Raw genomic sequence first — 23,425 nt, 5'->3', positions numbered from 1 at the left:
TGTGTTACTTTAGAATTGAATACTTCAGTGTTGGCTGTATTTCCAATAGCAGGCTTTGGAGAAGATAGGCACATGCACTCTTTTAGTACATAACACTGAATTTTTCATGAACAGATTATGATCAATAGCTTGGGTCAAACAGACCCTGATGGTGCTGGGAGTAGGAGGAATCATAACACTTTTATGTAAGTCTTGTACTACTTCATGCTCCAGATATTCTTCAACTATGATGAGCTTTGCATTACCATGTGGAAGACAAATACACATATTCTAACAATTTTGTAGGTGAGACAAAATATAAATTGAGGAGTTTATCAAATAGATTAGGAATAAAGGAGTAGAGTCTCTCTCCAATTTAACCTAGCACAAAATGGAGTATGATAGATGCAGCATCAGCTCTCAGATTAGGTTTTTACACTATCATAGCTCTGCCTCATTCACAGAATTTTACAGGGGGTCCAGACACCATCTTCCATTTGTAACGCTCCCATGTTTTCCTACTGCTTCTTCTGTATTTTCTCTTTACAGGAAAAAAAAAACATTAAGTAAAAAAGACGGAATTCCTGCACAATGCCTTCTGATTGGGAATGCTAGGAGCCTCCCATTTGGAAGCACCTAAAGATCTCAGACTGGTTCAAATGTGTCACCCACTTGATTAATCAGGATGTGGTTTGGATGCCCCTGAAAAACCATAACAGAAGGAGCCTGCTGGACTTGCATAGTTGCCAGATCACCCCAATAGTGGCAGTGGCTAGCATGTGGACTCTAGCTGATCTGCAGCTGTATGGACCTACATGCCAAGAGTACTTAAATAAGACTCCCTGTAGCAACTGAACAACTTGTGTGCCATGACAGGCAACAAAAAACATATGCCAAATTTCTTTTTTGCTTGCAGGTTTGGAACAGTTATTCTTCCTGTTGGAGCCATGGCTTAGAGAGTAAAAGGAAAGGGTAGCAAAAGAAACAAGCAAAGAAAGTAATATTTTTGAACTAACAGGAGAATGGAAAGGGCACAGAAGAGGAATACTGTCATGTAGAAGGTAAAGAACAGAAAAAAGTTATCATCAAGTAATTGCAGCAAAGAGGAGCTGAAGCAAAAGGTTCTGTCCTGGGTAAAGTACTTTTACAAGCTGAAGCTTTTAATAAATGGATTAATACTTTTGCCCAGAGTACTTCCACCTAGAAATCCCAACACATGTAAAACTCCTTCTGCCCCTGTTGGGGGAAAAATAATAGCAGTGCTATCCTTTCCACCTAGCTCAGAAGATGCTATAAAGTAGCCTAGTTAGAGGGAAAACAATACAACAGAAGACTGAATGTGTTTAAGATGTCTGATACTAACCCAGACCATTGGTCAACCTTGCTCATTATTGTCTACTTTGACTAGTAGCAACTCCCCAGGGTCTTTCACAGAGGTTTTCACCAGCACCTTTTAACTAGAGATGCTGTGAACTGTACTCAAGACCTTCAGAACGCAAAGCAGGGGCTCCACCACTGAACCCCCATGTAATAAAATAAACATAAGATCAAATGTTGTCCTTGGAATGAGAGAACAGTTAGAGCAAATAACCTGAGAATTCTGAAGCCTTGGTTTATTTCACAAAGAGTGGGTTCAATTTTTTTTTTACACTTTTCTACTTACAGACATGTCTTTGCCATTCAGCCTTTTCTTTTCTTGCACCATTATGGTCTCCAAGATTTTATAATATAGAATTTCTGCCAATTTTAACCGGTTAACAGCAAAATCTGCAATTAAGATGTTGGTGTTTAAGAGTTTTACATAGCTTTTCTGTAATTTTATTATATTTCATACAATAAGACTCTGAGTATGTAACTTTATATTGATAAAGAATACATAACATAGCATAGACATTAAAACTGCAATCCTATACACATTTCTGAACTCAACAGGATTTACTTTTGAGTACACTCTTGCAATGCAATCCTACACAAGTTCCCTACAAGTAAGCTCCACTGAATACAGTAGTACTTATTTCCTAATAAACACACATATGGGATAAAGATATTTCATGCTAATTAAAATTCCAGCATTTGAGCTGATGAGTCAATATATATCCATGGTAGTTTTACCAAACAAATTTTTTATGTCAATATAAAAATATTTGTATGAAGTATTCCAGCTTGTGCCACTTACAATAGAAAGGGAAAATGTGCTTTTAAGAGCTTTGGCTTTTTAAAAAATTATTTCATTCCTACCTATGTGAGATCCTGGCTGATCTTCAGTTGACCGAGTATAGCTCTGACAGAAAATTTCACCTATCTCTTTCACTCTGTTCATGATGTTTTCCATAGGGTTTCGTATACATGACCTAGAGTAGAACACAAATAAAAATGACAAAAGATTTAATATATTTTTGGCAATTAATGCTTTCCCTTTACTAATTTTAAAAGCAAAATATTCCAAAAAGTTTATAGGAAAAGAAAAATTAAGCTTTCAGGGTTTGCCCCTTACTTCAACCATTCCCCACAAGAATGTATTTAAACCTCCATCAACAGGTGGGCTCAACTGTATCCCAACAGCACTGAAAACATTAATAAAACCTTTGTGTGACTATTTTTCAGTTAGTCTACAACCATGATGTGGTCTGAATTGCCAACTGATTCAGTTGGGAGTTTCCTTGCTACAATTTAGTGCTGATAAATGAATGCTATTCCCAAGTGACTGGTCAAGGAACTGGACATCATACACTTGCAGCTTTTAGTTTCTCTACAGAATCACAGCAGTGACACCATCTGAGCTGTGTAATCTCCTGAATGTGGGTTTGCTGAGACTGAGGGGTTAAATGCAACACCCTTCAGTATTTGTCAGGATCAGGCCTGTTTTCCCTACTGTGGGGGAGGGGATTTCGGGAACTGAATCGGGCTAAGAATCTCAACAAGAAGAAGATCAGCCAAGTCAGGAAGCAAGGGGAGGAGATTCTCCAAGACTCCTCAGGAGTCAAGTATGAATCTTCCCAGGAGTTTATCAGACTGGATGCCAAAGGATTAGAGACCATTCCCTCCACCCTTGGGAACTCCGTCTCTGTAGGAGGGGGAGGGGATATCGGAGTTGACAGATCCCAGAGTCCACTGCAGGGTCAAGCAGGCAGAGTTGAGAGGAGGTGGGAGGTGGTCCCTTAGGGTAGCCACTCAGCAGAGGCTTCCAAAAAGACCCTCCCTCAGGTAGTGCTTGTTGGACTACAGGGAAACTGTCCAGTTTTAGTTGAAAGGCAACCCCCTAGCTTTGTTAGGCTAATCAAGCTTAGAGGATAGCTCCTAGCATTCGCACTACCATCAGGTGTGAAGAGATGTTTATTTGTTGGATAAAGCTTTGTGGATTACATGACAGACCTCTTTATTGTCTCACATCTCTCTTTATTGTCTCACATCTCATCAGGAGGGCTTGGAATCACTACAGCATTGCATGGTGCAGCAGAGTTGTGGGGAAAGTCTTTATATGCTTTCCTAGAGAATGAACCTTATCTGCAGAGTCCATTTTCATTTTGAGGGAAGGTTATAGCTGAGATTGTTTAGCTTGAAAAAAGGAGGCTAAGGGAAGAACGTGGACAGCAATACGTTTTTCTCCCTCTCTCATAATACTGGAATGCGGGGACATCCCAGGAAGCTGATTGGTGGGAGATTCAGGACAAATAAAAGGAAGTACTACATCTTGCAGTAGTGAATTCCATAGTTTATCTATGAGCTGCGTAGATAAACAGCTAATAGATAAACTACAGAATTCACTACTGCAAGATGTAGTGATGGCCACCAATTTGGATGGCTTTAAAGGAGGGTTGGATAAATTCCTGGAGAAGGCTATCAATGGCTACTAGTCATGATGGCTATGTAATACCTCCAGTAGCAGAGGCAGTAAGCCTCTGGGGAACACCAGTTGCTGGGGAACATGGGTGAGAGGGTGCTGTTTTACCCATGTCTTGCTTGCGTATTCTTGGTCAACAGTTGGTTGGCCACTGTGTGAAAAGAGTGCTGGACTAGGTGGACCCTTGGTTTGATCCAGCATGGCTTTTCTTATGTTCTTCTGTGAGCTGGGGTGACCCACCCTATTCTGTAAATGAGCACTGCTGCTTTTTTCCTGATCTTTTCAGGAACCACTAGTTCCTATTACGTTAGTGGTCCATTCTGCTACCGTTGGGGCAGCTTCCATTGCTTCTACACTTTAGGTGCAGTCTTATGGCCCTAGACAGCTTGAGAGGCCATAGGATTTTTCAGATTCCCTGATCTGAAGTCAGAGACAGCACTCAAACCTTGGAGGGGGCAATCTAAGATCTGTCCCCCACCCCTTCCCCACTGCTGGCATGGAAAGAATCATGCTAGCTGGTCTCCAAGTTTAGGAAAGTTACCTTGGAGAGGGGGAAAGGGGGTGTTTCAATGGATGGGAATGGAAGGAGACTGGAGAGGCCAGGATACAAGCTGTCCTGTGCCCTCCCCAGCCGCATTCCCTCCACCTTCAAAATGCCTTTGCTAGATGGGCAAAACCAACAACCCTTTCTAGCAATAACTCAGGATAAAAGGATGGGGAGGCAAAAATCACCTCCACCACTCCTCCCATTGTGCATAGGATGACAGTAAAACTCTGTGTTACAGAGCTTTAAATTATCGAGGGTGCAACCCATAGGACTGCACCCTTAATATATATGAGTATGCACAACTTCAAGAATACTAACAGAAAGACATAGCTACATAAATTAACTGCAAACCCCATTATGTTTCTCACCAGGGATCTGAAGAATTGTTTAAAAGATATCCAGTCAGGCTTTTTAATTGTTCTTTGAATAGCAGGAACCCTCATGCCATATTCAAAAATTGTGCTTTGCCATATAAAAATTGTGTTCTAGTTCAAGGATCTTGGTCCCCTGGTTTAGAGCCAAAGATTACTTGATTAAGATGAGGAAGAAGGGAAGACAAAAGACCACTGATCTGAGTAAAAGGTATATAAACGGCAGTAATGACTCACTCAAAGAAAACAGAGAAAGAAAAGACAGTACTCACTTACTCAAAAATATCTACAAGTTTTTCACTTGGTGCATTTTTCACTCCTGCTACCACGCTTTGTAACCTGCTTACACTCTGTGTTGCAGAAGCAACTGGAGTAACTACTGGTTCCTTCTCTCTGAGGTATCTCCTACCAGTCAGGGGAGTTGAAGGTGCAAAGGATCTTTTCTAGCAAGGCAAAATGAAACTTCTTTCAATTACTTTGGCCCATGGTTAACTGCACAAATACTATCAAAATTCAGTTCACACCTGCAGAATACAATACCACCACAAACAAACCAAAACAGCAAGTAAGAAATTACTGTTGATTCAGGGGAAGAACTACACATTACTTTTGGTTTTACTGTATATATCATACAAACAAACACTGCAGCCACCTAGGCTACAAATATTTGCAGAATATCAATGTAGGGGGAGGGAGCTTCTTAACCCTTTCTCCTTTGTGGTATGACCACTGACAATCACTTTCAACTGTTTGCCTGAGCTTTTTCAGGATAAGGAATTGCCAATGAAGGACTTCTATTTCCAAGTGGTTTTGGAGGAGACTGGCCAGTGAACTGGACATCATACACTTACAGCTTTTTGTTTCTCCTACAAAATCACAGCACATCTGAGCTGTCTAATCTCCTGATAACAGGTATATTTGGGTTTGCTTAATGTACTGAATAAAAATAAATCATAGTTGTGCATCAGCATTATTCTAGAAATTCTATATGTCAAAAAAATCTTACTGTTGTTTTCTATGAACATAGAACAAGACATGTACATTGAGTGATTGAAGTGAATATACTTTATCACTTTTGTCATCAGAGTCCACCACAGGAAGCATACTCTTCTAAAACAAGACAATAATTTACATTACCTTCTCAAAATGTTGTTGCAGATGACACTCTACATGAGCTCTTGTCATCACCTTCCCAGATGGTATATCAGCAGAAAACTTTTGAGGAGTCCCAATTTCTTCTTCTGCATCTGCCCCCAAGAAAACTCTCTCATCAAAGTCACCTTCTGTCAGAACATATTCTTCATATTCTTTATTCAATGCTTTGCTAGAAGACAAGAGATATGATTACAAGTAATGTTAAAAGAAATCAAACTAATTTGACTTTATACTGTATCTATTGTTATATACACATACTCTCAAATACTCCCTATGCTCCCATTTATGTTTTCTACTTTCTACTAATACAAGTTGAACGTTTTTTAAACCCATTGATGAGGTAGTTACTAAAGAGATTACTACATTAGAATAACTGAATACCTTTATTTCAAAAACACCACTTACTTGTTGTCTATAAAGTTACTAAGATCCAGAAGGCAGTCTCCTTTTAAAATCTGTAAGAGATAAAAATTAGAAAGCAGTAGTCCAAAACAAAAACAAGCTAACAGACCTATTTCTGACAACATAGCTGTATGAGAAAAGTATCATCTAGTCAGAAGTACAGAAAGACTGTGCAGAAGTGTTCTCTTCTATTTATTGTCAGAACAAGGTAAATATCCTGCTGTCAGTAATGATGTTCTTTTTTTTGGCCAATTCAATAAGATACACATGCCAAATTCTGTTACACTGGGCTTGTCTAAAAGTCCCTAGAAATTCCACCAGAGACTCCCTGGAGGGACTCTCCCTATGGAAACCTTCCTCAACCCAGTGCCCTCCAGATGTTTTGGACGACACCTCCCAGAATTCTTGACCAGTGGTCATGCTGGCTGGGGCTGATGGTCAAAAACATCTGGGGGCACCAGGTTGAGGAAAGATGCACTATAGAAGTGCATATTCCCCAAGCAGGGAAAAGCAGTAAACTATTTATTTAGGCTATATAAACAAAGAAGGAGGGAGTTGGGTTCCAATCCTGGCTTGTTTAAACTTAACAGGAAATTATGGGTAATTGCGACTTCCTTGTTTACTCCCTGGCACCAAGGAAGCATGCTACTTGTGCACATCATTTATTAAGCCAGGCCTGATGGCTTACTCTGATGTGCCAACACAGGCCAAGAGAACATTTTTCACAATACTACCATTGTGGTGGTCAAAGAGATACTGAACAGGAAGGTGCAGGTGCATAGGCATGTACACTGGATTGTGTGTGTGTGGGGGGGGGGGTTCCTGCCACCAAAAACACCTAGGTTGTAGTTCTAGAATTTTCTAAAGATGCTCCATTCAGGTACAGGTTTCTCATCTGTATGCCTCCTGCACAGAAACAATGAAGAACCAGAAGTGCCGTCTCTTCATAAACATTCAAATATTCAGCTATTTATATTGTAACATATTATTATTTGTGAGTATATACCTTCCTATCATAGAGTTTTGAGATATATGGTTTAAAATAATGTTCCTTTATGCCCTTGGCTTCTACCAAAAGACCATCATGTAATTCACAGAGTGTGGCAATAATGCATGGAGGCGCTTCAGATGCCCTGAAGTCAACTGTGTGAAAGTCTTCTGGCAAACCTATAAAAAAGGGAAGGGTCCAAGATGAATAGTTTAAAAGTAAGCCATATCAAAAGCCATATGAAAAAATTGTTTTTTGGAGAGGGGAAATCAAGAACATACCATTGAAAGATGAATTCAATAAATCTCTTTTATATGGACACCGCAGTGCATTTGCAAAAATCAAATCCAAACAGCAGAGAAGCAAATGGTATGAGTTCACTAGATCATCTCCAATCATACTGAAATTACCTTTGGATGAGACAATATCAGGTCAATTAAAACTACATAGCTAAATAATTTAAAATGAATACTGAGAATAAAGTTAAACCATCACTTACCCTTTGTGTAAACAAATAGTGTCCAGCAGAAATTGAACAGGTCTTTAACACTACAGGGCACTCGTCTATTTAAAGTAAAGGCAAGTTTCAGTTGTACAATATTATTATTTAGCAAACTACTCAATTAATTTCAAACTGAAGGCATGCAGCTGGACACTTAATGCCACTGGAATCTAATAAGCAAATGTGATAAACTACTATAGCAATTTTGAACTTTAGTAATACACTGGATTCCTCCAATAACAATATTTCTATCTGTCAGGTTCAAGGAATTGTTCACCACTATCATCACCTCACTGTCTCTCTAGTATTTTTATAGTATGCATTATTTTCATGAAATGGTTTCATTTATATTCCCTATCTCAATATGGGTACTAGAGGAATCCATAAAAGAGTACATTAGTGTAGCACTTATTACTAGAGACTGATTTTGCTCATCTTTTTTAAAAAAATTGAAGCTTGAGTGCTGCAAAGGTGCAGAAAATTCTGAAACTTCAAAAATGTTCAAACTTTGAGATTTAATAACAAAACAGAAAACCCTCAGGACATTTGCTAGGGGCAACAGCCACGCTCCCCAACCCTCGGATTGTATTGTTTCGAACAGGATGAATCAGAGAGCAAGGAGTGAGGGGCTGGTGCTGCTCCTCCTGTGACGCCCTGCACGGCGCTGGAGTTTTGTGTATTTGTGTGCATGTATGTGAAAGAGGGGTGTAGTGGGCGGGGTGCCATGGCAGCAGTGGGCAGGTTGCCATATGACAAGTGCGAGAAAGGCAATATTTCTTCTTATTCCCCCCCATCTGACCTTTTGTTTTGTGGGCCCAGGTGGGGGTGGGGCTTCTTGGGTAGGGGCCCGAAACACTCCCTTTCCCTGCAACAGAGGAGAGGTGGGTCTCCTGCTTTCATGTAATGGGAAAGGGTTCTTATTGGAAGAAAGGAATCTAATTGTGTGGGTGAATTAGAGGGAGGGAAGTGGATTAGAAGACCCTATTTGCTGTGGTGTGGGGAGGCTTCATTTAGTACAGTGGGAAGTGATCGTACTATTGGGGTGCTCATTGAAGGGAAGCTGATGCGGGACATAATTGGAAAGTAAGGAGAGGAAGAGGAAGGGAAAGAAGGAAATGCCCACTGAAAGTTATTCCACTTGCAAGGGAAACAACCAAACATATTTTCATCCATCATTTTCAACAAACTAGTGCCTGTGGAGACATGGTCTTTACAGTAGTTTTATAAGATTATAACAAGTTCTTTTAAAAAACTTATTATTATATTATGTTTTACATTACAACATGGAATCCAAAATACACCAGGAACACTGAAAAATAGTACCTCTGTTTCCTGCTCCTCTGTAGCTTTGGTTGTTCTTCGTAAGGATTTTTAAATATATCCAAAAATATTGGTGTAAACTTCTTAAAAATCACTGTGGATACTTCAAAGTTTCTCTCCAACCTCTCCACTCTTTCTCGAAACTCACGAGACAGATTTGACATGTCCATCCATTTTTTCATTTTACTAAAAAACTGGATTAAACTGGAAAAGAAATATTTGACTGTAACCTTCCCTATAATTTTTATAGGTATTTATCAGCACACAAGGTACTTTTCTATATAGGATTGTGCCCTTAATGCAATATCTACTGCAGCATTCTTTGGCCGGAAAACTAAATGAAGAACCAATAAGTAGTAAAATAAATTCGTTTTTTTAAATGTCCTTTTATTTTTTAAAGAAACGTTACTTAAATTTTAATGAATTTTTCAAAGTGTTTACAGTAACAGCAGACAATATGTTACAACCACTTCACCCTTCGCTTCCAACCTACCTATCAGCCCTAACAACCTACAGCAAATAAATTACATTAAAGTACTCAACAAACATGACACCAACAAAAAACAAAACAAAAAAGAAAGGAGATGATAACACCATTTCTGTACTGTCCCTGATGTGGATCAAGGTTTTTTTTGGATAATTTTGGCAGATCTTATAATTATGGGTAGTATCCTATTGTATCTATGAGCTTGCAGGACCCACCGCTTACACAACAGGGCTTTGACACTTCTAAAAATAACCCGAAATGTGCAAAAATGCTGATTTCTAGAACTGGGTAGATCAACGGAGCTTGCAGAAGGTAGCTCTGCTGACCTGTTGTGATCCAGAAATGGGCACCTCCACTGGTTCAGGGGAGTTATGTTTAGAAGGGTCAAAGCCCTATTGCACAAGTGGTGGGTCCTGTGAATGCAACCAAACTGGCAGCAGTGGAGCACCCCTATTGAATACTGTCCTAAATTTGCCTAATTGCATATACCAAGTATAGGAACATGCTTTATTAAATTAAAGACAAGAAAACAGATGTCCACTGCCTAGCAGAGGTTGGGGAAGTAGAAAATTGGCATTATATTATCTTTCAGTGGAGCAGCGTTTACTTGTTTAAAGTCAATCTTTGTCAGCTGTTTCAACAATAAAGGAAAATGTTGTTCAGACTTGCAATGTAGGTTCTATCACACTTTTTTAACAGTATTATGATGACATGCATTCTTTCATCTAGCAGGAGTCCTGATTCTTTGTAAATATAAATGCATACACTCTCGTGAGATTTTACTGTTTCTAAAGCTCATGGGAAAGAGCCTAAAGACATTTAAGGTGCAATCCAATGCATGTTTATACAGAAAAAAGTCCTACAACTACCAACATTCCCCAGCCAGACTCTGTATTTAGGCTTACATTACATAGGCAATAAGCCTATATACATCAGTTGCTGGGGAACATGGGCAAGGAGGTGCTGTTGCACCCATGTTGTGCTTGTGGGATCCCGGTCGATAGATGGTTGGTAAACAGAGTGCTGGACTAGATGGATCTTTGGTCTAATCCAGCATGTCTCTTCTTATGTTCTTATGCATAGGATTGCGTCCTTAATCTGCAAGATTCTTCTGGAATTGCACAATAAGAAGCTGTGCAATTTGAAAATAAATTTCTAGTTTTGTAATATTTCCTGTCTAAGACTACAATCGTATACACACTGACTAGCTTACTACCTTTCAAAAAATAATGGTAAATTCATAACCTGTTAATTTCTGGTGCAACAGTAATAAACACAACAAATTAGTTAATATCTCCAAAATAAAAGAAAATATTTAGATAATAGATATTGGCACTCATTCATTTGTAAAACAAAACCACAAAACTATCAACAATACCTTAGCTTTGCTGACCGCAGAATCCTGGTCAGTGAGACACAATTACCTTCCATCAAGCCACTTCCTACAGTGGGGATTATACTCCTACGGCAAGCAACATATAGAGCACAAGCCAACCAATGTACTGTTTCTCCCTAGAAAAATAATCAAGAAAAGCAACAGTCAGTTTGTAGTCTGAATCCTTTATATGAAAACATCTGTAACACGTTTTAGAAAGAATCATTATTCGCTAGTCTTGTTATCAGGGTAGATTAAAAAAACAAAGATTTTTTTAAAAACACATTTTTACAATTGAAATTGGATTTCTTAAAAAAAAAAAGTAACTTCTTCACTTTTCTTTAAGAATAACTTCAGTGTTTCTCAATTGCCCCAATTCATCAATCTTCTCTTAAACTAGGTTTGGTGTGTAAACTGTCTGTTTACACAGAACCATAGTGAAGTCCAAAGGGCTTGGACAGCACTCCTCAAAAATAGCCAATTACCCAGTTCTTCTAACTGAACACTGTACACATGCCAGAATCCCCTGCACGGCACAGAAGTTCCATGGGAGAATGTTTATGTGCCAAGGGTTCCCTTAAGACAGAAAGTTTAAGAACCACTGTCCAAAAAGGAAAAACAAACACTGTTTGCTATGCAGTATCTATAAAGTCACTGAGCAACAACTTTATCCTTTCAACCTATTGAGCAGTTAAATCTACCTGTGTTTCCAATTGTAGTAAATGAGAGCCTGAAAATGTATCCCTGAAGGTGCAGGAATGAAATGTTACAATAGCAAAACATAGCGCTGACATTATATGTTCATTAAATGATGTATTTCTTTATCATTGTACAACTATATGCACAGTTTGGAACATTGTTAAATACTTTCCAGAACAGACAGTAGCTGGAAATTGGCCAGACTATCTACTTCCATCATCAAGTGTCCTCAGAACATTATTTATTCCATCATTTTCTTTATCAAAGATGTACGACACTTAATATTGAGGTTCAGCGCTGAACTCTGAAGCTTGCACGCTCCAATCTTGCAGTTAGACACTAACCCAAAATGTGTAGCAAGTACTGAAATTAATTTGGGGAGAGGAGAAATTCGCAAGAAAATTCTCCTGGTTCAGATTCACTTACGAAACATTGCAAGAGAATTTATATTCTTCTATTTCCCCCCTACGACATTTTTATGAGTACTGTTGATGGAGATTTTGAAACAACAACCCCACTCAACCACCAAAGTAACAACACTATTTGCTACTTGGTGCTTAGTATTACCACTTTAACATCCAACAATATTTTTAAATGTACATCTACCTTTCCACTAAACAACTCAAGGGTCCTTCCCCCCACTCAATTTTATTCTCACCACAACCCTGCGAAATAGGTTAGGCTGAGAGAGACATTAGTAATTAGCTCAAGGTTACACAGTGAGCTTCATGCCTGAAGGAGAATTTGCATCTGCGTCCTCTTGGTCCTAATCCAAAACTCAACCCATTGCACCGCACTGGCCCTCAAGAGGACTTACGATAATACATTCAATAGTGGCAGAGAAATCAGTAATGACATGTTGCCCAAATTTCAGATTCTTTTTTCTATGGGTGAGAATGGGTTCAGCCAACACGCAATACTCTGCAAGAAGAGAGATGGGGAGCATGCTTCCAAATCCCAGCTTTTCCCTCAACCTTGGAGCTGAGGAAGAGATGGAGACTGCCACAAAACTGCTGGGACGATCCCCATCCATTTCTGTAATTTCAAAGTTCGGGGGCTTTTTGCTGGTCACATGCACCAGAAGGCAGTGCCACATTCGCCATGGTGAAGAAAACTGTAGAAGCTTGATCAGGTTGTCAGTAGCCCCCTTCAGCCATTAAGTAAGCTACCTTATGAGGGCTTCGGCCCTGAAAGGCAGCCAAGAAATGTTTTAAATAAATAAAAGAAAGAAGTCTCAACATGCCCAGGCTCCTTCTTCATGCCTTGGAAAGCATGAAGAAGGGGACGGCAAAGGATCATAGAATCAAAGAATAGTAGAGTTGGAAAGGGCCTATAAGGCCATTGAGTCCAACCCCCTGCTCAATGAAAGAAGGTGAGATCTAGTTAGTACAGCCTTACTCTCTCCATCTCCACTTCATGGAAATTGCAGGGAGACTAGCAACTGAAGAGGGTTGGTCTACTAAGTTCTAATTGTAGCAGAACTTACCTCCAAAGAGAACAACCCAACCTGCTGGGGTATGCAGTTTGGGTTATGTAGATGGGCTATGCAGCTTGTTTGTGCTTGGGACATTTCACTGCAAATCAGCAGAGAAAGGCAAGTCCAAGATGCAAACAAGCTGATTTAAAATGAAAGTATAGTTTATATGTTTCATGTTAGGTGATTAAGTCAGTGTTGGGTGAATGTTGTTCACCTAAGAACTAACTCATGCCCAGAATTAGCACCCAGCCTCCAGCCTATGCACTCCAGTAGAGCTCATCAGGACTGAAACCTGCCCTGCCTCCCCTCTTCCAATAGTGCTTGCCTCCTCTTGCGTCCTCCCTGCTGGCAGCACTGCTTTACCATTGTCTTCTCACTTGCACACTGGCTAGCTTATTTGACAACGTCAGTGGCCAACTATTAGAGCCCACTGCTGCCACCAGGTAAACTCTTATGAATGTAAGTGGAAAGCTGGTACTTCTCCCTTACCCTCATTGTGATTTAGCTGGCAGCAATGACAGGAGCACTATAACAGGCTGGAAGCTGAGCAGATCCCTGCCCACCACAGGGTCACTACTGCTATTGATTAAATCTATTAGTAGGGATGTTACAGATCTTGCTTAAATCAGCCATAATTTACTTAACTTTTGCTGGCACGTACTTTTCTTAGCTTAGCGTACAGTCAATGAGCAAAGCATACAAAAAAAGACTGCTACACAGCAAACATTGGAAATTTATATTAAAAAGCTGTTTTTGTTTTTAAACTTTCATATTTTTGTACCATTAAATTTGTGTACAATTCTGGAAAGTTTTTAAAAAAAGCAATGGTCTACAAGTCCACAGAATCTGTGCAACTCAAAAAGATGCCAGTCTTCTGTGGAATCTGCAGTTCAGATTCATAGACATCCAAAGTCATTTGAACCTGTTACATTTGTTGGACAGTGTTCAAGCAGAAGGTAGGTGGGCAGTTTGTCCCCCTGACGCTAGCTGGTATCTGGTGGCAGCAGACTGTAGTTCTCCAGCCCATGAGTAAGCTCATGAAAGTTACTAGCCTGTTGGGAGGCAGCAGAGGCAAAACAGGGAGCCCTGGCCCTCCTTCAGAAGCCCACTGCATTTCTACACAAGGCGTGAAGGAGGTGGCTCCCCTCCTCTCGCAGCCTGGGGACGGGGGTGGGGGTCCGCAGCAGGGCCGGGGGCGCCCAGGGCAGTCTGCCCACTCCCCACCCCCTCGCTCTAATCTGGAAACTATCTGGAAGAGCCTAGCCACGACCCAGCTCAGGCGCAGCCTCCACACGATCACCTGACCGCTTCAGGCCCGACCGCTCCACCCCTTGATCAGACGCGGCCACTCCCGAGGGAAGGGCAGTCCCGGACGTAACGTAACATCCCACCCTCCCAAGCGGCTGCCTGGCCACAGAAGGGCAGGGCAGGAGTCTGCTACTGGTCACCCGGCCGGCCACCAACCCACCGTCCCCTGACAGGGCGAGGCGGCCTCCCACCTCCAAGCTGTAGGTGCCTCGGAGCGCCGTGAACTCCCGAAGGGCCTCGGCGGCGCTGCCAGCGTCCAAGTTGAGCTCCTGACAGAGGTGGTCGATGGCGGCCCGGACCGGGCACTGGGCGTCCCCAGGCCCTCCAGCAGGGTCGTCGTCGTCTTCTCCCGACATGATGGTGCCCCCGTCCCCGCCCCCGCGCCGCGACCCCCTCCCTCACAACCAGCCTTGGCTGTACCCACAACCCTTTGCGCCGAGCGCGCCAAAACTGCCCGTCATCAGTGGGCAGGGAGGCGACAACTTCGGCCCCGCCTTCTCCATCAGTGTTGCCCACTTTACAGACATGTCAATAGATCTACTAAAGTATATGCTGGCCGCTCTGTCCGTGTGTGGGATGGGCGGTGCGTAGGAGAGGAGAAGGTTAATTCGATTTAGCCACTTATTTTCAAAGCCATTGATCAGCCCGGGAGCATGAAGATAAGACGCGCCTTCCCCTTCAGAAGGTATTTAACCCCAAACAAAGTTCAGAGGAACGGCTGTGTGGTTGGTCTGTTGGATCGAAAGTAACGAAGAGACTGGCCCCGTTCAGAAGACGCCCTTAAACCATGGCTTTAACGATGGTTTTAGGTGTCTTCTGAACGGGCCTTTTAGCACTTTAAAGGCTAACAAACCTATCGTGGGCCCTGCTTCCATGCGCCAGATCTCTCGTCGTGCGTGGCCACCTAAATGGGTGAGTAGAGGTAGGTAAGGGTGTGTGTATGTAAAGTATATATACAGATATATTCACGCATACAGTACAAAGTAAAGGGAAAATCCGTCGTTCAAGCCATTCAGGTAACCAGCCTTCCTCTGTAGAAGTAGGTGCCACATGTAGGGTGACCATATGGAAAGGAGGACAAGGGCTTCTGTATCTTTAACAGTTGTATAGAAAAGGGAATTTCAGCAGGTATCATTTGTATATATGGAGAACCTAGTGAAATTCCCCCTTCATCACAACAGTTAGTTGCAGGAGCCCTGCCCTCTTTTGTATCTGGTCATGCCAGGCAGGGCTCCTGCAACTTTTTTTAATCAGAAGCTGAAAGTTAAGGATATACTTTGTTAAAAAAATATACAGAAAAAAGAAATATGAAAAATAATGTTCTGAAAAGGAACAAAATAAAACAGCTTGACTTTTTAACAATTGATTGTTTGTTTGTTTTATTTTAAGTTGGGCAACTGAAATGATCAAGGAGCTGGAGCAACTCCCCTATAAGGAAAGCTTACACTTGTTTAGCTTAGAATTGTTTAGCTTAGAAAAAAGATGAGTAAGAATAGACGTAATAGAGGTGTGCAAAATTAGGCATGGTGTGGAGAAATTTGATAGGGAGACATTTTTCTCCCTCATTATACAAGAACCCAGGGTCATCCTATGAAGCTGATTGGTAGGAGATTCAGGACACATCAAAGGAAATACTTCACACACAGCACATAGTTAAAACTATGGAATTCACTTCCACAAAGTAGTTATGGTCACCACTTTGGATGGCTTTAAAAGGGGATTGTACAAATTCATGGAGGATAAAGCTATCACTGACTACTGGTCTTGATGGCTTTATGCAATCTCCAGTATTAGAGGCAGCATGCCTGTGTACATGAATTGCTGGGGAACATGGGCTGGAGTATGCTGTTGCACTTGTGTCCTTGTTTCCTGAGGGTAGCTGGTTGGCCACTGTGTGAACAGAATGCTAGACTAGATAGACCCTTGGTCTGATGCAACATGGCTCTTATGTTCACATTTAAAATTCAGTATCACTCTTCCTAAACCGGGTGGGCAACTTAGGGCACTCCAGATGTTTTAGGCTACACCACCTATCAGATCTAGCCAGCATAGCCAATAGTTAAGGATTATGAGAGTTGTAGGCCAAAATATTTGGAGGGGCCACAAGTTGTCCACCTCTGTCCTAAATTAATAGTGGCTTGGACAAGGAACTCCTCTGCATCCTGTCATTTGGGAAGTAGCTGTTTGGTCTTCTGTGCTCTTCTTTAAATATACTTTCTTGGGAGATGTGGTATATAGGCCAACAGTTAACCAGAAAGTTTACCCCAGGAATTGCCAAGGATGAGTGCCATGCACAAGCCATTTGATTTTAATCAACAACCCAGGAACACCTTGTTCTGGGGTTGTTTCATGATGTCTGAGCCTGGGAATTGTGGATTAAACAACCCAGTTAACCCAATAGCAAACCATGAGTAATTGTTGAATGGGGCACTTCTGGGTTGTTGATTGAAATCAGAAGTGGCTGGCACACACTTGTTAACCCAGGAATTGTCACTATTATGTGCAAACCAGGTCAATGATACAGTTCTCGACTTGTGATATTATTATTCAGAGGTTAGTCATGGCTTCTCGTATAGTTCTCCATTCAAATCAAACAATAAGTAATCAGGTGGTTTCTCAGTTAATATTGAATCAAATTTAAAGCATAAAATAAGGAAACTTGTGCACTCCAGTAGGCTATTTCTTTCCTATGCTGGCCAATGTGACTTAAGAGTCTGACTCCAGTCCAGTGTCCTGTGCATTCTCAAACAAGTCTTTTTCTACTTCTCAAACAAAAAGGGACTCTTCAAAAGAAGGGACAATCCATACTTACATTTATAAACCTTGAGGCTGGTTGATGCATTACATTATTATAAGTTTCTGCTCAATGAAAAAAGGTTTCTGCGATGAAACAAGCTCCTGAAAGACATCTGGTTAAGTAGTATACACTTCATAACAAAACATTAATTTCTTTAGATATTGACAGACTTGGTCCCTCCTATCCTGATCAGTCTGTTGTACACTGTGATTATCCATGACACAAACAGAGAGGTGGAGCATGTCACAAGAGAATAGAATGAGAGCAACCATACCAAAATGCATCAGTGGAAGCACCTTGGTATTACCAAGTTGAAGGCATACATTGGACTATTGCTTTTGGCAGGGATGTAACATGGACACCATCAAGCCTTGGAGGAACCTTAGGATTCAACTTCAGGACACACCTTCTTCAGAGCTACTATGCCCCTTAGAAGATTTCGTAACATCACAAGGTTCATAATACTGCAACAAGAAAAGGCTTGTAGAGCTACTGACAAGCTTGCTACCTTTCAGGATATCTGGATTATGTTTGTGGAGCAGCTACCCAAGTAGTACACACCTGGGAAAGACTGCACTGTTGATGAGCAGCTGGTGGTGTTTAGGAGGCGACATCCATTCAAACAACACATACCAAGCAAACCAGGGAAATATGGAATAAAGGTGTAGTGGTGCTGGGACATCCTACTGTCGCAGGGAAACCCAGCTTGGATTCAACATGGTGACAAAGCTTGTGGAACCCTATTTTATACTGGGAGAAATGTGGTGGGGCACAATTTCTTCACAAGTATTTGAACTTGCTGAAGCACTGGTAATCAAAGACTTAACTTCTGGTAAGCACAGCAAGAAGGAATAAGCCATATATCCAACTCAAGATGCAGCCACATTCCTGCAGGGAACCACTGTCACCACTATTTGGTTTTGACCATGACTCTACTTTGGTATCGTATCTTCCCCCAAAAGGGAAAGCTGTCATTCTTCTCTCCTCAAGGCATCATGACATGATGGTGCATGTGGGGGTTCTAAAAAGCCAGATACACAGTGGTGGCCAAAATTGTGGACACTTTTTGAAATTTTCATGTTTTGCAACTTTGCATGCTTATTGAAAATGTACTGTTTCACGAAATTCAAATGTTTATATATCAATTGAAAGAGAAATTCAATATAAAAAACAGAATACAAATATCTGCAGTACAAAAAAAGTTATGCTTACTTTAGTCTAAAAACAAACAGGTGATTGAGTGAAGAAGCAGATTGGAACTGCAAACCCTACTGGCCAATCACAGTCCTTGTTCTGGGGACCAAACACATGGCAGTAGCTGCGATACATTGTTTCAAGTTGGGGAAAGTCAGTTTTGCTGTTTGTTCTGTAACTGAAGCGCAATTGGAGATTGTGTGAATATTTGAGGTATTTCTCAAATTAAAAGTGTACGTACATACATCATAAATAGAGCAATGGCACCAAAGAAAAGAGTTGACTGGACACCCAGGAAAAGAAACAGGATTGTTGTATTATGTGAATCAGGTCTTTCAATTGATATATAAACATTTTAATTTCGTGAAACAGAATATTTTCTATAAGCATGCAAAGTTGCAAAACATGAGAATTTCAAAAAGTGTCCACAATTTTGGCCACCACTGTAATTGCCAAATCAATGCCACCAAAAGTAGAGAAGATAACCTTGACCACTTTATGAGGAACTACACCTGTAAGGGTGTCCAGCATTTTTAATATGCTGGACACTGCAGCCACAGCCAGCTATGTGTTGTAGATCCAGGTACATCCTCAGTGAGAGAGTAGAGTGCCAAAGTAGAGAAGGCACCTGTTCCTCATGGCTCTTGGGAAATAACTGATATGGCCAGAGGTGCAGCGAAGAGTGTAAGACATACTACATCTTAGGTTGTGTACCGCAACTTTTGCCTCCACCTAAACAACCCTCTGGATCAAAAGGACACTGACACTTCTGTACTAGAACAGTATATACAATATATACACACACACACACACACACACACAGAGACCGTGCACCTGTGGGAGGTTTGTTTGGTAGGAGCACTGCATCACTGAAGAGAAGTGCTTTTTGTGTCGGTACAAAGGATTGGCACAAACTACCGCCTCACTGGAGACACTTTTATGTATGGGGTAGAAAAACAACTCAAAGATGAACAACGGTAGGGTTCAAAAATTATATGTGTCTTTGTTCCCAGTTAATGTCAGTTTATGTTGGTGTTCTGCCATCTTTGCAGACTCTGCTGACCCTTGAACTGGGAACATCTCGAGTTCTTAGCGTAAGCTATTTTATCACACTGGAATGTTATACAACACTTGAAAGAACTATGTGACGAATGTTTTGAAATTGTAATATATTGGATGTAAATATCCTATAAATATCCTGCAATTAATAAAATCTCCTATCCAGTCCTAAACTGTATAGTTTATACAGCAGGGGTGTCTTGGATCATATGGGGTGTAACATGAAAGAAAGTTAAGCTATAGTCCAAAACAATGCTCATGCTGAGAAAAAGGCAAATCATGTTTAGTTCCAAGTCAAGCAACACAATCAGAAAGAGATTTGCTAGAAAAAAGTATATACATAATTTCCAAGACTCTGCCAAGGTTTTAAAAACGCGTAATATAGGCACTAAATTAAAAAATTAAAATCTGACTTTTAAATCTATTTATCATTTTTTACAAGCACAGACAGTTTATTTTAATAGCACATTTGATGAAGCATCTATGTTTGTGTGAGTGTTCATGAAATAAGTGGGAAATCTGCATTTGCTCTTGAAGATGGTTATGGTAAAAAAGTAGCCATTTATGCCTTTCACTGTAAATAAGCCATAACAGCTCCATCACTGCAAAAGGGTCACACATTAAAAGTCAGAAAGAAGCCTATACACTCAGACACACACAGTAAAGAAGAAAGAACAAGGTATATAGAACATGCTGACAAACAAAATAAAGTTCAGTATCAACCCTGTTCCTTACGAATGTAACCCTGGCAAATAATCCTTGGATATATTACAAATAGACCCCAGAGAGACATCTGCATCCATTCACAGTAAGGCTTTCAAGATATATGAAGTTTTATATCATTTGTATTTTAAGGATTTAGGGCAAGTACATGTTTCTCTACTAAATAAAAAGTTAGTACTTAAAAGGTTCAAAAATATATCAAGTGATTTTTTTTACATAAATAAATTATATTGATTTTGGATTTAACAGCTGAAAAAAACCTCTCTGCTTCCACTGGAGGCAAAACTGAAGAAATGTTAGTTAAACAGAGATAGCAGCATTTCTAAGAAATCTGTCAATAGTGATACAGCATCTGTGCTACAGGGTGGCATTAAATAGGGCCTATGACATAGTCCATTCCCCCCACCCCCCACAACACCAATTGTATAAATTGTTGAAATTAATTCCAACCCAGTAAATGGAGAATAAAATCACTGCAACATACAGACTTAATTTTAGTTCATGGGTAACAGACTTCTTTGAGATGCTAATTTTAACATGTACATACTTTATAACCCCAAATGTATAAAAGACAATGAAAAAAGCATCATAAATAAATAATGCAAACTGAAATAGTTATGTCAAAACATTTGGACCATCTGATAAATTAGCAAAACTGTAACAGAAAAAAATATAAGTAAAAAATACAGTAAATTGTGACAAACCAATTGTGAAACTGAATACTAGCATACACTCCCAAGCTCATCTAAAGGTCTGCCATTTAAACATCGCACCACAAAGTGTTTTTTTTTTCAAGTCTCGAACCATGAGCTGTAAATTAGAACAAGCCCAAGTGAAAGAAAAGTGACATAGGAGTGGGCCATAAAGAGAACTATATAAGAGTTGCCTGTTGGAGGGCGTTTCAACACACAGAGCTTTGGAAACCTGTTTTTAAAGAGTTTCATTTTAAATACTTACACAAAATGTATGTGCAGAGATGTTGGGAAATACTATTCAACAGTGCAAGGGGAATCAAGAGGAATGGAAAGAAGGAGCAAAAATGTTTTCACAGTCTAATCCTAGAAATGGATGATAAACTCAAGCTTTGAAATGGTCAACAGTCCTGGCCAAAGACCATCTAAATGAAAAAGCCCATCCTACAGCTTTTTAAAAATTGTGTTTTCAAAAATAAACATCATTACTCAGGGAAGGAGAAGAATTGATGAAGTAAATCCAGTTCCCACATAAGAAAATTAAAATCAGTGGTTTCCTCATCCCCTGGGAGCAAAACGGGGGAGAAATGAAGGCCCTTCATTTTTCAAAGGCCTTTGTGAAAAATGAATATAGCAAGACAAGAAAAAATACCTGGTAGTTATTAAGCCCCTACCACCTCCACCACAACACCCAAAAAAACCCATGCAAGATGTGTGTTGATTTCTCAGCAGGAGCTGGAAATGGCCTAAGAACTAAAGAAAGGACAAGTGAAATGCACCTTTAAAACATAAAACAAGATTTGGTTTTAGAAATATAAAAGTTCGGGTAATCTTTCCACGTACAGTAGTTTGTTTCCAAAACTTTGTAGTGTGAACAGGAGGAAATTATCTACTATTAATGCCTTTTTTAAAAAAGAAATGAATAATATGTATTTTCAATCATTAGTTATATACTTCTGTCTATACTGCTATTCTAGTAACCATGATAAAATAGGGAAATACTTTAAATCAAAAAATACACATTAGCACTTACTATAACTGTGCTTTTTACCCCAAAATACAAGATTTTTTTTAAATTTCAGTGTCATTGTAAAAACATCTATCTTTTTCTGTGTTTCCATCACAAGGTAAGCACTTCCTTTTTGTCAGATTTTTTCCCTCAAACAAGCAAGCAGTTTTGGGGATGACCAACTTCTTATTTACTACTGTTTGGGAAAAGGGAAGGATAAACAGGTGGATGGCTGAACAAGAATTCTGTGCCTCCCATATTAATTATAAAACACTGCTTATCTCTATGGCAAGATCCTGCAACTACCAACATGTCACCATAGTTTTCTTACCAAGAATTAAGTAGATAATATTACTTATAGAAACACAGGTTTTTTTTATGAAGGTGAAGCGACAGAGGGCAGTAACAAATATTTATGGGATGAGAAACTTACAAGCCACAATATTATTATTTTTTCAGAAAGAAACAAAAGTTCTAATTGATATCTGTAACTTCTTTTAACTCCTCCTCCTCCTCCTCTGCTGGTACTTCATGTTCGTTCTCTGCTGACACGGATGGTGTTTGTTGTTCTGTACAGTTTTGATTGTTTGCTGCATGTTCCTTGTCAGACAGCGATAGAGTTTCTGGTTCTGGATTTGCTAATTCCCCTTTAGTTTTCTTTCTCTTCCGTTTCTGGCTTTCTAGATTTGTTGCCTCTGAGTGTCTAGTTTGCTGAAGGCCTGGCAATGCCATGCCAATACCAGGAGAAAGAAACATTGAGGGATAGATCAGTCCAGATGACATTCCTGGAATAAGAAATGGGTTAAAAGCTACAGGACTACTGGTAGTTATTGCAGGTTCTGACTGATCAGAAAATGAACTAGGATCCGACTTGTCTTCAGAAAGTGTTTCTGTTTTTGCACCTTGGGCGCTCTGATTTTCAGCATCCTTGTCTGAATGTGATGTACCACTTTTAGTTGTGCTTGCTAATGAAGTTGGAGCAGTTGATGTACAAGTAGTTGTCATTGATGGATTGAGAAGTCCTCCAACACCAAACATTTGTGGTACAGCAGCCATGCCTGGTAACATCATTGGCAACATACTCAGAGTGCTTTTGACATCCTCACCAGCAGGTATTGCTGCAAATCCAGCAGGAAACCCAACCAGCCCAGTTAAAGGAATGCCTTGCATGTTTCTCATACTCTGAAGTCCTACTAAATCCATTCCAGCAATAAGTCCGTTCATGAATAATGGTCCCATTCCAGAAGAAGCATCTGCTACTATGCCAGGAGTTTTAAACAGTTCACTTCTTGGCCTCCTTCCTCTCCGTCGAGGCCCAGCATCTCGGAGTACAGGCTCAGTGAGAATACGATTGAACTTGCTTTCAGGTAAAAAACCCTGAAAGATGAAAGGAGCAAAGCAAAAATGCCAAAAGTTATTACCATCTTAGAGATCACATATGCCTTCAGCTGTGCCCCCGATGGAATAAACTCCCAAGTACCATTCTGTGTTACTGAAAAG

General features: G+C 40.2%; 2 protein-coding genes across 5 annotated transcripts in view; both read right to left on the bottom strand.

The window, feature by feature from the left end:
* Positions 1-13,838, bottom strand: part of RBL1 (RB transcriptional corepressor like 1) — a 31,332-nt gene extending 17,494 nt beyond the window's left edge. Inside the window, exons 1-11 of one of the 2 annotated variants that reach the window (XM_063144864.1) lie at positions 13,633-13,838; positions 10,971-11,104; positions 9,109-9,309; positions 7,783-7,847; positions 7,565-7,693; positions 7,302-7,462; positions 6,299-6,348; positions 5,876-6,062; positions 5,015-5,181; positions 2,218-2,330; positions 1,643-1,746 (exon numbers count right to left, since the gene is read on the bottom strand). In XM_063144864.1, coding sequence (XP_063000934.1) covers positions 1,643-1,746; positions 2,218-2,330; positions 5,015-5,181; positions 5,876-6,062; positions 6,299-6,348; positions 7,302-7,462; positions 7,565-7,693; positions 7,783-7,847; positions 9,109-9,309; positions 10,971-11,104; positions 13,633-13,638 — 1,317 coding nt within the window. In that variant the 5' untranslated portion in view covers positions 13,639-13,838. Of the gene's footprint in view, positions 1-1,642; positions 1,747-2,217; positions 2,331-4,735; positions 4,888-5,014; positions 5,182-5,875; positions 6,063-6,298; positions 6,349-7,301; positions 7,463-7,564; positions 7,694-7,782; positions 7,848-9,108; positions 9,310-10,970; positions 11,105-13,632 lie in introns of those variants that run through there. The other variant, XM_063144874.1, reaches the window with a different exon arrangement.
* A 6,022-nt stretch (positions 13,839-19,860) lies between these two features.
* Positions 19,861-23,425, bottom strand: part of CHD6 (chromodomain helicase DNA binding protein 6) — a 130,889-nt gene continuing 127,324 nt past the window's right edge. For all 3 annotated transcript variants that reach the window (XM_063144946.1, XM_063144961.1, XM_063144953.1), the window contains one exon: positions 19,861-23,302. In XM_063144946.1, the coding sequence (XP_063001016.1) occupies positions 22,400-23,302 (903 nt within the window). In that variant the 3' untranslated portion in view covers positions 19,861-22,399. The remainder of the gene's footprint in view (positions 23,303-23,425) is intronic.

Source organism: Elgaria multicarinata, chromosome 1 (genome assembly GCF_023053635.1).
Source record: "Elgaria multicarinata webbii isolate HBS135686 ecotype San Diego chromosome 1, rElgMul1.1.pri, whole genome shotgun sequence".
Taxonomy (NCBI): domain Eukaryota; kingdom Metazoa; phylum Chordata; class Lepidosauria; order Squamata; family Anguidae; genus Elgaria; species Elgaria multicarinata.
The sequence above is the reverse complement of the archived record's forward strand: the minus strand, read 5'-3'. Positions and strand labels throughout refer to the sequence as shown.